The following is a 12,531-nucleotide window of genomic DNA, read 5'->3' on the forward strand; positions in this document are numbered from 1 at the left end:
TAGATTACTTAGATTAAAAAAAATGTGGCTTGAACAATTGTGGAAATCACGATGATAGGCAAAAATATTCAGGAGGAAAAAAAATGGCATTGACCTCTAGTTGGCAAACCAATCAGTATTTCCACGGTAGCCATAGAATCAAAGTTAAAGTTGCTGGCTTTGTTTGTATGGAGGACCAAAAACTTTTTTCATATCTTCAAACGAATACACTTATTAAGATAAACAATTTAACCCTTATGCAAACACATGCTACGATAGTTAAAAGACTAATATGAAGTAAACTGGGATATTGCATATTACAGTATCGGCTAACTATGTCATACGTATAGTCTATGCCGCCCGGATAGGTTTACAGTTGAGATGATTGTCTCTTCCATATATCACATCAACTATGAGAGAAGAAAACTCTTATTAGCTGCCAAATCTTGTTTGTCATTCAGCTAGTGTGCATTATTTATATATGCGTGCAATAGCATTTACATAGCATTTTAATTTTGACAGAGAAAAGGACATTATGCTTAGAAAATTGCAATTGCTCAGACACCTAAAATTATCTTAAAAAAAAACCAAACAAATTAACTACTGTTTTGCACCGAACAATAGTTAATTGTGATCCCCTTATACCTAAGGCAGTTCTACAACACCGTCCTACATGATAAGAGGGCCAAAACAATGAAGTTTTTGGTCCACCGGAAATATGAAACATGGACCCATATATATTTGAGAATTTCTTTTTCGAGTTTGCTTACTTCTCGCATGCCCTCCAAATTCTCAATTTGTCTCGTTTGAATTATACAATTTGAAGCGTTTTTTTAGGGATAAAGTGTTATATATATATATAAAATATTTTAGATTATATAATCTTGTTTTGCTAGTATTTCACTATAGTCATGTTTAATAACCTTTCGGCAAATGGATTTTGAAAACAAACTTCATATTTCGATTTGTATAATCTGAAATGTGTCAAACCTCAATATGACCGGCTTTTAACAACAATGGTAATCATTATATTGACACATTTCGAGTTATATAATTTTAATATTTATTTATTAGATATAATGCAAAATACTTTTTTATTTTTAATAATACTTATTAGATTAGTTTAATCTATATTTTTACTATAACATACTAGCGTTCAGACTATATTGACACATTTCGATTTTATATTGTGCTTATGCATATAAATTATAAATAATTTTTTTTTATGAAATTTTGATTTTTATTAAAATTATATGTATAGATGTTTGTGACTTTTAAATAGTAACAAACTAAGTTTATCTGTTACCAATAATATAATAAAAATTCTTATCTTTTTCAATAACATCAACAATATAACATTTTAAAAGCAAATTTGATAAGGGTATAATTGAAATAATAAAAAATTCAATCGAAAAAATATGTATTTCCCTTTATATATTATTATAGATATTACATATTTAAATATTAGTTCACAACTCTTTTGTTGAATTTGAACTATCTCATTGAAAATGCAGAAATGTCCTCTGGAAGGAGTATCGTTTGTCATAAATGAAACATTTCATTATTCAATCAAAAATTCCAAAAGCTTTATATGCCATGGGGAAGGCAGTGTGCAGAAATTTTAAACTTGACATAAAATCATTTTGTTGGAGTTTGCAGTATAGTATATAGCATTGTAGCAACTTACTTGATTGTTTTCAATTTTAGTTTCTTGATAGGTTTATATGGCTTGAGGAATTATGAAATGTATCGTGTAAATAAATTACACAATCCCACAAAATATTTTGTGAGATGAAAATTGTCCCATTTATAAACACTTGTTCTGTCTATCTCTTGTTATGCAATATAAGACTTTTAACAATATGATAGACTCCCATTATATGACGGTGTAAAAATATTTTACATTGTTTGTGTAACAGTTCACAGATTTTAAAGACCCGATGGAATATTTTTACTCCTATATGTGATACAGCAAATCTATATTTGTATTTTTTTGATAAAGCACAAAAAACCCATATCATATCGATTGAGTGACATAGCAAATCCATACTATTTCTTTATCTTTTGAAAAAGCAAAAAAAATCTATATCGATTGCATATGTTCTCCCTCAGCACATGGTGAGCACCATCAACCATATCTCCTTTCTCCAAAGACGGTAAGGTCACACACTCACATTGGTTTTGTGACTCGTGACCCTTCATTTTATTTGGCCAATCCCATGTAGATGATTATCACGGACCTCTATTTTTTATTGCTCACAATGTTCTTTGTCATTTGTTTTGTTTTAACTACTAACCAATGGGACACTTCCACACCATATTTTTTGTGAAACATTAATCTTTTCATTTGTTGGATCATTTCAACGTAATTTGATCCATGTAACCGACCTCAATTACTGGGATAAAACTTGATTGATGTTGTTGTATTAGTCTGTTCATTACGTTTTGGTAGTTTTAGTGACTACTTTATCAAGTTAATTAATTCCTATCTTTTATGATTATCTAATTAGAAATGTAATACTCCAACCTATATGATTTTGACATGTCTTTAAGTGCAAGAGAAAGGTGACATAGACATATAAATATTGCTACGATAAGGACAATATGTTAGGCATCTCAAATTCCTATTAACTCGCTCTCAAACTTCAAATCAAATGCAAACCCCTTTTTACTTTTGTCTAATAGAGACAAGTTGGCAGGGGACCAATCAATATATCCAACTAATCTTTCAACCTGGTATAATTGAGACAATCATGTGGGAAAAGAAATTAAAATTTCAAAAGAGTAGATGATTAGTCCCATGTGGAAGAGGTAACTATGAATCTTTGATTAATTGATTTTATCTGCGAATATCACCAAATATTTTTCGCAAATGTACCACAATTGATGTAAGAATATACAGATTCATGTTGGAGAGGGTTCGCTGCAGCATTGGCTATGCGTATGATGCTAGCTAGCTTGGGTTGGTCTGTTTAGCCTGAATTTATCTTTGTTGTCAACTATATCTACACAACAAACAAAATAAAACAAAAATCAACGAAAAGATTATTATTTAAACATTTCATCAAACATTTTTTTTTTTTGTGTCTGCAAGTAAAATATTAGTAATAAATGCAATCATCATCACTAACGTGAAAAGAACTATACACATACTCATTTATGGTAAATTTCACTAGAGTTAAAAAGATAGAAAGACTCTTGACAAAAAAAAGATAAAAGACTTGTAAACTAAAATAAAATTCATTTTCAACTTGCTTCTTTAAATATTTTATATGTTATCACATCACATTATAAAAGTAAAATTAATGAAAGTAAATTTTGACATAGAAGACACATGAATTTTATTTCTGTTGGTGTGGTGGTAAAGGTTTGAATATTTACTGAGAGCAACTTATTATTTTATATATGATCCGACTCTTCTCCTAAAAAAAATTATGATCCAACTTTTTTTTTTAAGCTAATGTGGTGTTTGAACAATTGGAAATAACCTCCTCTTTGTGGAGGAGGACCTAAGAATGCATGGGTTAGAAATGTGACCTACACTAGGAGACTGACAACTAAGAGTCTCTTTGAGAGGAGATTTTTGAAGGGGAGGATTTTAGATGGCCAAGTCTTTACTTTGATTTACATATGATATTTTAAAAATAAAATAAATTAAAAGAACATCATAATTAATGATTAATTGAATTAAAAGAAAAACATTTTATAGCATTCATAATCTCCTTCTAAACGCTCCATTCAAAAGACCCAAGAGATAGAATCCAAAGCAGTTGAAATTAGTTTCATAATCGGTCTAATTACATTGTGTTCAAAAACAAAACAAAAAACTGTTAAAACAATTGTTTGAAAGAATAAGCAGAAAAGGACTTCTAAGTTAGTCTTTTTGCAGTTTAATATATTTGATTTGATAAATAATAGTCCTTTTGTCAAATTCCTCACTTCTTTCCGTCTTTGTCATAATCATGCTAACAAACTAAATTATTAGTATATACTATTCTTTTAGCCTCTGGCTAAAATATAAAACACATAATTATAAACCATAAGTTGATACTCTAATCATATTATAGTACCTCATATGATTGTGAGATTTATTACAAGAGCACGTTCAATGGTGTACATTTGCTTAACTCATATTTTTGAGGATCCAATCATGTCAAATAAAGTTTGATAAATGTAAATGTTTGTATTTTAGTGGTGCAAATTTGCAACCATGAAATGACTAAAATGGGCCCGACATATTAATTCTTACCTTTAGAAAAAAAAAACCTAAAGTAAAAGATTTACATAAGCCAATTTAAGCAATCAATATTGTGGTTGAAATGAGTTTGGTAACAGCTCTTCAGATTGAAATGGCAAAGGTTGTACCATTGGAAGTGGCGGTTCTTGGAATCCCTGTCAGACAATAGTTTGTTTTGTTAACAACACAAATTTGGTTCTTAGTTCTGCTCCTAAAGCTAGCTCACAGTGTTTGGGACCATTACACTAGTCAGTGGACCGTTTTTTTTTTTAAAACGGTACTGTTCTTATTTTTATCGGTTACTTAATATAGCTAGTTCACTTAAAATGATATATATATCTTTGAATGAAGGTGCATATAAGCGATCTAAAAGTTATATAAGATTTGTTGAATTCAATTTTTGTTTCCATGAGATATCAAAGTTTGAGTTAACAATATGAAGATCGAGTCTTGGATGCTCTTTAAGACGAGATGTGGTCTTTTGATAGGTTATTTTGTCGGAGTTGAAGATTATGTTGAGACATGAGACTTGACTTCCTATATTGAACCATATTCTTTTTTGTTTTTCTTTGTCATTAAACCAAAAAAACAATGGAGATTGAGATTTATGGAATGAGTTAGACTTCCAAATCATTAGAGTCAATCCAAGATATTACCACAAAGGCAATTGCCTCATTCTTCCATAGATATAGAAATTTTACTCTTTTTTTTTAACAGATTAATAATATTTTATGAATATTTTCAATCATCAGATGTTACAAATTCAACCGAGAAAGATCCTCTCCAATAGACAAACATAGATAAACGAAAGGGATTCAACCAATTTTACACTTTAAAACAACAACCAATTTTACAATAGACTCGCTTTGTTTTTGTTGTGATTTTGTTTGTGGACGGTTAGGTGCTTTCTGAACAACAATTATAATTTTATCATTGATACTCCTTGTGTCTTAGGTAATTTTTTTTTTTAAATCAGCATATATATGAAAAGCCACGCACAAGAAGTGCTAAAATGGCAAGCTGTTACATTCAAAAAATTCACCCATCTTAGATAGTTTTTATTTACACTTTTCATCATAACTTTACAGCAAAACGTGTTTGGACGAATGTAGTACTGATCTATTGAAAAATCATTATCAACTCAGTAGAATAAGATTTGATTGTTATTATCTTAAAAATATTTGCTGATATTCTTTTATTCGATTTGAGTAGTTCTTTTCTTTCTTATCCACCGAAATGAAACATATTGAACATGAACATCGTCCTTGAGTAGCTGTCTTTATTCCTTAGTAAGTGTACTAGTAGCTTACAATACAAACAATAGACTACACTGCAATACCACGAGCTTGTCTTCGTCTGTATTAGACACAATTTATATACATTGCATTAAAGTTAAAATACTTTATACTATATAATTATACACATTTTATTTGTGATGTAGTACGTACTCATAACACATGGGTATGGTATGAGAATTGGAGCCTACCAAAACTAAACATTCCTACACTACACATATTTCATTTCAGTATTTCACAGATGAAAAAAAGCACAACACGGTACATAACATAACATTAAATGTGACTATTGTTTGTTGGAAAAAGCAAATTATAAACCTAGAGAGAGAATCTACATTCATTTCTTGCTTGTTTCTATACACACACACCATTGGAGTCTCCTTTACTCCACACAAATAACAAACACCTCCATTTCTTTCAGGGTGGTGTTTATGTGGGGCACTTCGTTTTATTTTTGACTTTATTAAACTTGATTCATTTTTTATAAAAAGGTACTTTTTCCACTTTTTAATTAAATTATTCAATTATTATTATAACTATCACTTTTTTCACTCTCTTTAAACTCAACTCTTTCTAACTAAACTATCATTTTCTTTTCTTTATTTTTCAACACTAGTCATTCATTATTTGTAAGGAACCAAGTAACTATTATCTTCTTCATTAAGGATCTAGCATGTTCTCAGATTTGAGTTTTATAGATAGATAGATAGATAGATTCATTGTAACATTTATGTTTTTTCATTGTTTTTAGATTAAGAAGCTATGGCAGGAGGAGGAGGAGGTCCAGCAAAATCAGATGAACCACAACCACATCCACCAAAGGATCAACTACCAAATATTTCTTACTGCATTACTAGTCCTCCTCCATGGCGTTAGTTTCTTTTTTTTTTTTCTCTTAGATTCTGGAAAATTATTTTATCAAATATAGTATAGTATCTCATTATTCTTAACCTGGTTGAATAAAATCAAATCAAATAATTGGTTTGGATTTGGTTTTGTATATTTTTAGTATTTTTTACTTTATGTCATTGTACCTAATTTGAGATTCTATTTGCATTTGATTGAGATTTTTTTTTTATATTTTTTTTTTTGTTGTAGTTAATTAATTAAGCATTGATATTAAGATTCTTCCCAGCTTTTTCTAGATCCAGATTGAAAACATTTTGATTGCTACTTCCAAAATTGTTTTATGATATAATCTAAGTGTGTGTTTGGTTCTCACAATAATTGATTTTGAGTGAATTGATTCTGTAAAATTGATTGTAACCAAAAGTGAGTTGAAAGTAAAGTGAGTTATGTTTGGGTACATTCATGTAAAAATGACTTGAACAATAAATTTAAGTGTTAAAATCAATTCTAGAATCAAAAGCTCTAATTTCTAGTTTCAAGTAGAATCATATTTGGAGGCAGAATCAATTCTCTTCGAGAGCAACCAAACATGTGAGAATCAATTTTACTCCTCTAGAATAAATTTTGACCACTCTAGAAATGAAACCAAACATACACTAATTTTTAATATTTTAATAGCTAGGGATAAGTTCTTTTTGAATTTTAAAATATATTATTCAGGATTTCAGGTTGTTTTATTTTTGGGGTGTTATGTAACATCAATAAGGGAATAAAGTCAAGAATTTATGTTTGAACAATGTTGCAAACGAATTTTGAGTAATTGGAATATTTTGCCAATTTAAATGACATATTCCTTTATTATTTGTAGTTAGTTGTGTGTTGAAAATTTTAAGAATCTCCCAGCCTCTCCTTTTCCTTAGTATTGATTCACTTTAGTTTTTTTGTTTTTATTTTTTTCAACTAATTTGATGAGAAATTTGGGGACATTTTGCTGCAGCTGAGGCCATACTTCTTGGATTTCAACATTTTCTTGTAATGCTTGGCACAACTGTGCTGATTCCCACTGCTCTTGTTCCCCAGATGGGAGGTGGAAATGTAAGGACTAGCAAATTTTGATATGGAAGTGGAACATTATGAAAATTCACCCAAATAAGTTGTATTAATAATATTCCATTTGTTGCTTGCAGGCAGAGAAGGCCAAAGTAATTGAAACTCTGCTTTTTGTTGCTGGTATTAACACGTTGGTGCAAACACTCTTTGGATCACGATTACCTGCAGTAATTGGAGGGTCTTATACCTATGTGCCAACGACAATCTCAATTATCCTCGCTGGCCGATTCAGTAATGAACCAGATCCGATTGAGGTCTTATCAGAAGAACTAACTATACTAAATGATGCGTCGTTGATATGCTTATTGTATTACTTGCTTTGTAATCAAACAACATTTAACCAAAATAGAGACTATGATTTGCAATCACGTTGTATACCATTTTTTTATTGCTTCTCCAAAAGCTAACAATCACACACTGCATGCATAACTTTAAATGCCACAATAAGACCTTGAATTTGTAGTTATTTGATTGGGACTTATTGGTAACTTTTTTTTTAACTCCTTTGTTTTTATTTTTTGCTTTATTTTCTATCCATTCAGAAATTCAAGAAGATAATGAGGGCAGTCCAGGGTGCTCTTATTGTTGCTTCAACTCTTCAAATAGTACTAGGCTTTAGTGGCCTTTGGCGTAATGTTGCAAGGTTGGTCTCACATTCTTACTAAGTGGCAGTATACTTTCTGCTAAGAGTTGTTATTCCTTCCGACTATTTGTGCAAATTTGTAACTTTTATAGAAGATTTTTCTACATATAATGCATATTTATTTTGTCCATGATATTCACCAAAAAAATTGTATTCGGTAAAATTCCTTTTTCAAATCTTTGGATTAGCCAAATGTTCTAATCTGATGTAAGTTTGATTTTTTCTGCAGGTTCTTAAGTCCACTTTCAGCTGTTCCATTGGTTTCTCTTGTTGGTTTTGGGTTGTACGAATTAGGTTTTCCTGGGGTAAGCCTTCGACTACATGTTTACGGTGGTCATATTTAACAATAACTGACTAAAATTCTCAACATTGATGCTTGTGTTGGGTGTAGGTTGCTAAATGTGTAGAGATTGGACTGCCAGAGCTTATATTGCTGGTATTCGTTTCACAGGTAAAGTTCTTTAAAGTTGCATACACCTAGTGTCTTTTAATGTTTCTAAATCTCGCCTTGTGATTTTAGTTCATGGATTCTTTGTTCTTTTAATATTATGGTTTCTATAAATATAAGTGTTAACTAGTTAGTCGTCGTCGTGCAGTATGTGCCACATGTGTTGCATTCGGGGAAAAATATCTTCGACCGTTTTTCTGTTTTATTCACAATTGCAATTGTGTGGATATATGCTGTTCTACTCACTGTTGGAGGGGCCTATAACGGTTCTCCACCGAAAACACAGACATCCTGCCGCACTGATCGTGCTGGACTTATAGATGCTGCTCCTTGGTTAGTTGTGTGATTTCATTAAATTTAACCCTTGATGGCATTTTGTCTATTGCAACCGTGTAGACTCTTTTAGTTTTACCATGCTTGTATATTTCATCTTGCGATTTAAAAGCTTCTGATTGGTCCCCTGCCATGATAAGAACCCAATTAAAAACTTATTTAAAAATGAATAAATTTAAAGCTTGGTATTCTGTGTGTTCATTAGCAAATGAGACCAACTTATATTCATTCACCAATTTTCTCTTTTTTCAAATCCATTCTTGTTATTTCATGTCAAATATGCAATATATACTATTTTCACTAGAGTGAATTTTTTTTGCCCTTATTGGGGAGATTTTTCTCACTGAAGTGGATATATGTAACATCTATCACTCTTCAATCTTTTCTAACACTGGAACTTTTATAAACCTTAGAGCACAAACATAACAGATATTTCTCCAGAAAGATTCAATTGGATCCTTGAGATATTGGTTTTCTTGATGGGAATCTACTTCTTGGCTTTGCTTTGTCAGTTGAAACTTATTGAGAAAAATTTCTCTTGTATTTGAGTTTGTAGGATCAGAGTTCCATATCCCTTTCAATGGGGAGCACCTACATTTGATGCAGGCGAAGCCTTTGCCATGATGATGGCATCTTTCGTTGCTCTTGTAGAGGTCATATTTTTCTTATGATATTCTCTTTTTTAAATTGGAATAAGTTTTTGTTTCTGTTTAAATGTTATTCTTTCTCTTTAAAACTATTTTCGTATATTGTATATTCTATCTGTTTTTTCTAGAACTTGGTTTTATCAGTGCATTGAAGCTGGAGATCTAAGAACAACATACCATTGTTACATGTTAGATACATCCTTTTATGTCAGCTGAATTTCAATGAAACTATCCCTCTTATAAAAATAATCAATCACCATAGTAGCTTAGTATCATGAATGAGTTTTAAAAATTACTGGTAAGGAAACTAAGTTTTAATCCTGATAAAAACTTTTGGTAATTGTTGGGCGTTTGTCATAAATGGTTGATTCTTTTCCTCAAGGGAGATAGAAACAGTTTGTGATGTATAATATATATAATAGAAATAATAGAAACAGTCATTGTTCTGATCATCTGACTTTTCTACTTGATCTCATAATTTGGTTACATAGTTGCTAATTTGGATTACATGTTTCTTTTTGTACACAGTCCAGTGGAGCTTTCATTGCTGTATATAGGTTTGCAAGTGCAACCCCATTGCCACCTTCTATTCTTAGTCGGGGTATTGGTTGGCAGGTACGAATATGACTAAATCTCGCATGTATAAATGATAATCGTAATAATGGTAAAAGTTCATGAATGATTTGATTGTAATGATGGTTTTTCACCTATAAATCAAGTAGAAATTTCACTTTCAAGTATAATTCCTCATGCATCTGATTTATGCTTGTTAGGGGGTTGGCATTCTCCTATCTGGATTGTTTGGAACAATTAGCGGATCGTCCGTGTCTGTGTAAGACTGAAACTGTTCTGTTGTGTTCTTTACTAAGAGCAAGCAATCACTAGCTCCTTGTTTATATAAATGAAATTGGTTTATTTGTTTTCCCTGCAGAGAAAATGCCGGTCTTTTGGCTCTGACACGTGTTGGCAGTAGAAGAGTTGTGCAGATATCTGCTGGATTCATGATTTTCTTTTCAATTCTCGGTGAGTCAATTAAGCATGTTAAGTCTGTGATTTGATTATCTACTTTGCCACATCCGAGTACATGTCTCCCCTTTTACTGATTGCCAACATTTCTATCACTGTGTAGGAAAATTTGGAGCAGTTTTCGCCTCTATCCCGCCTGCAATTATTGCTGCATTGTACTGCCTATTCTTTGCTTATGTTGGTATGTTTGATTTAGCATAAACTTGAACATGTATATATACTTTTATTTACCACGATCCTTAAAATAAGCAGCATGTAATGTTCCCATTTTCATTCATCGTTTGCAGGTGCTGGAGGTCTAAGTTTTCTTCAGTTCTGCAATCTTAACAGTTTTAGAACAAAGTTCATATTAGGCTTCTCTATATTCTTGGGCTTGTCTGTGCCACAGTACTTCAATGAGTATACAGCAATCAATGGTTATGGGCCAGTCCACACAGGTGGAAGATGGGTATGGATAAGTATATAAATATATTTTTTGCAGAGTCGGTCAATAACAAGCGTAATATCATTAAAAATGCATGACTTTAATTTGTACTACTTTAAAAGTCACACATAAGATTAGTTGTGATTGATTGATATTGTAGAAAATTTATACAGACAATGCATAAGAATTGAACAAGGATTTGTTCTTTTGGATGAGTTTACTTACACTCTTTTTTTTTTTTATGTACATGACGACAGTTCAATGATATGGTCAACGTCCCATTCCAATCAAAAGCATTTGTTGCGGGTGTTGTGGCATATTTCCTAGACAACACTTTACATAAGAGGGATTCATCTATTCGAAAGGACAGAGGCAAACATTGGTGGGACAAGTACAAGTCATTCAAGGGCGACACTAGAAGTGAGGAGTTCTATTCATTGCCTTTCAATCTAAACAAATATTTTCCATCGGTATAATTAATTGTGCAGCTCAAGAGCGATAAGATAAAGTGGTTTTATCTTCACCGGAGTCTAGTTCTAATATCAGATTGAATCTTATTACACGTTATATATAGCCATATGAGTAGTCTCCACTCTATTAATTTATAGCATTTTGTAATACATTTATTTTCTTGCCCCTGTTTCTGTAAATTCTGATCAAGAAAGTGGATTCATGTAGTAAATGTGCATGCTTAATTTCCTTCATTTAAGATAAGATAGAGTTTTCCCCCAAGATCAAGCAATGCATTATCTATTCTATTACACTTCTACTCGGCAATTCATTAAATGACCTTGATAGTCACATAGACATCATAAAATATATAACTGAATTAAGATAAGATAGAGACAAGATCAGACCCGTGTTTACTGCAAGAACCCAACCTTAGGCCCCAAAAAATTCAACTTTTTGAAAGTATCTAATCATATTTCTTTAATATTATTAAACTCTATTATGAATTATGCGATACATTGTATCTAATTAAAATTCTCATACACATAAATTGAAATAAAATAACCATAAATAATAGATTGTCATGCATGTTTTATCTACTTTTAGTTTATATAATCTGCTTAAACAATATACTTTCATGCTATTTAAATAACAATATTATTTAAACTATTTTTAGTTTGTATTTCTCCTTTTAATGATTTATTTTTAAAATTTTTAATGTTGTATTTTTGTTTTCTTATTTTGAATGTTATGATGTTTTAATAAATTTTAAATGTTTTTTTTGAAGAAAAAATGCAAAAAAAAAAAAAAAAAAAAAATCCAAATATCAGAGCCTGGTTTCGATCCAGGGACCTGTGGGTTATGGGCCCACCACGCTTCCGCTGTGCCACTCAAAAAAATTTATTCTAGCTTGTGGTTTCTAATCTAGACCTTGTCCAAGATGATATTTACACCAGACAAAAATAATATGAGAGTTACAAGATTAACTTATTCTATCTTGCTTTTTTAACAAAATTTTATCTCTCTTAAGACAAATCCTGGATTAAGATAAGATATGATTGTTTATCCTATCAGATCTTATCTTGACCGT

At 31.0% G+C, this 12,531-nt stretch overlaps 1 protein-coding gene across 3 annotated transcripts; it reads left to right on the forward strand.

Annotated features, from left to right (window-relative positions):
• The first annotated feature begins 5,673 nt into the window (after positions 1-5,673).
• LOC25489549 (nucleobase-ascorbate transporter 6) lies at positions 5,674-11,723 on the forward strand. 3 transcript variants are annotated; one of them, XM_013605572.2, is made up of 15 exons: positions 5,674-5,772; positions 6,263-6,382; positions 7,358-7,455; positions 7,548-7,724; positions 8,013-8,113; positions 8,343-8,418; positions 8,505-8,564; positions 8,710-8,894; positions 9,451-9,547; positions 10,070-10,156; positions 10,315-10,373; positions 10,473-10,564; positions 10,671-10,748; positions 10,855-11,015; positions 11,249-11,467. In XM_013605572.2, exons 2-15 carry the CDS (start codon positions 6,274-6,276, stop codon positions 11,465-11,467), a joined length of 1,599 nt encoding a protein of 532 aa, XP_013461026.1. In that variant the 5' UTR covers positions 5,674-5,772; positions 6,263-6,273. The 3 variants fall into 3 exon arrangements, with proteins under 3 accessions (XP_013461026.1, XP_024635547.1, XP_024635546.1); XM_024779779.2 differs by lacking the exon at positions 5,674-5,772 and adding an exon at positions 5,815-6,002; XM_024779778.1 differs by lacking the exon at positions 5,674-5,772 and adding an exon at positions 6,023-6,140 and having other exon boundaries at positions 11,249-11,723.
• Positions 11,724-12,531: the final 808 nt, after the last annotated feature.

The sequence above is a fragment of the Medicago truncatula genome, chromosome 3, assembly GCF_003473485.1.
Source record: "Medicago truncatula cultivar Jemalong A17 chromosome 3, MtrunA17r5.0-ANR, whole genome shotgun sequence".
NCBI lineage: Eukaryota > Viridiplantae > Streptophyta > Magnoliopsida > Fabales > Fabaceae > Medicago > Medicago truncatula.

What these genes read in the sequence shown, in the direction of transcription:
- LOC25489549 (XM_013605572.2), top strand. Translation starts at nt 6,274, where the DNA reads ATGGCAGGAGGAGGAGGAGGTCCAGCAAAATCAGATGAACCACAACCA. An exon ending in CCCAGATGGGAGGTGGAAAT is followed by an intron (nt 7,456 to 7,547) that starts GTAAGGACTAGC and finishes TGTTGCTTGCAG; the next exon opens with GCAGAGAAGGCCAAAGTAAT. An exon ending in ACGAATTAGGTTTTCCTGGG is followed by an intron (nt 8,419 to 8,504) that starts GTAAGCCTTCGA and finishes TGTTGGGTGTAG; the next exon opens with GTTGCTAAATGTGTAGAGAT.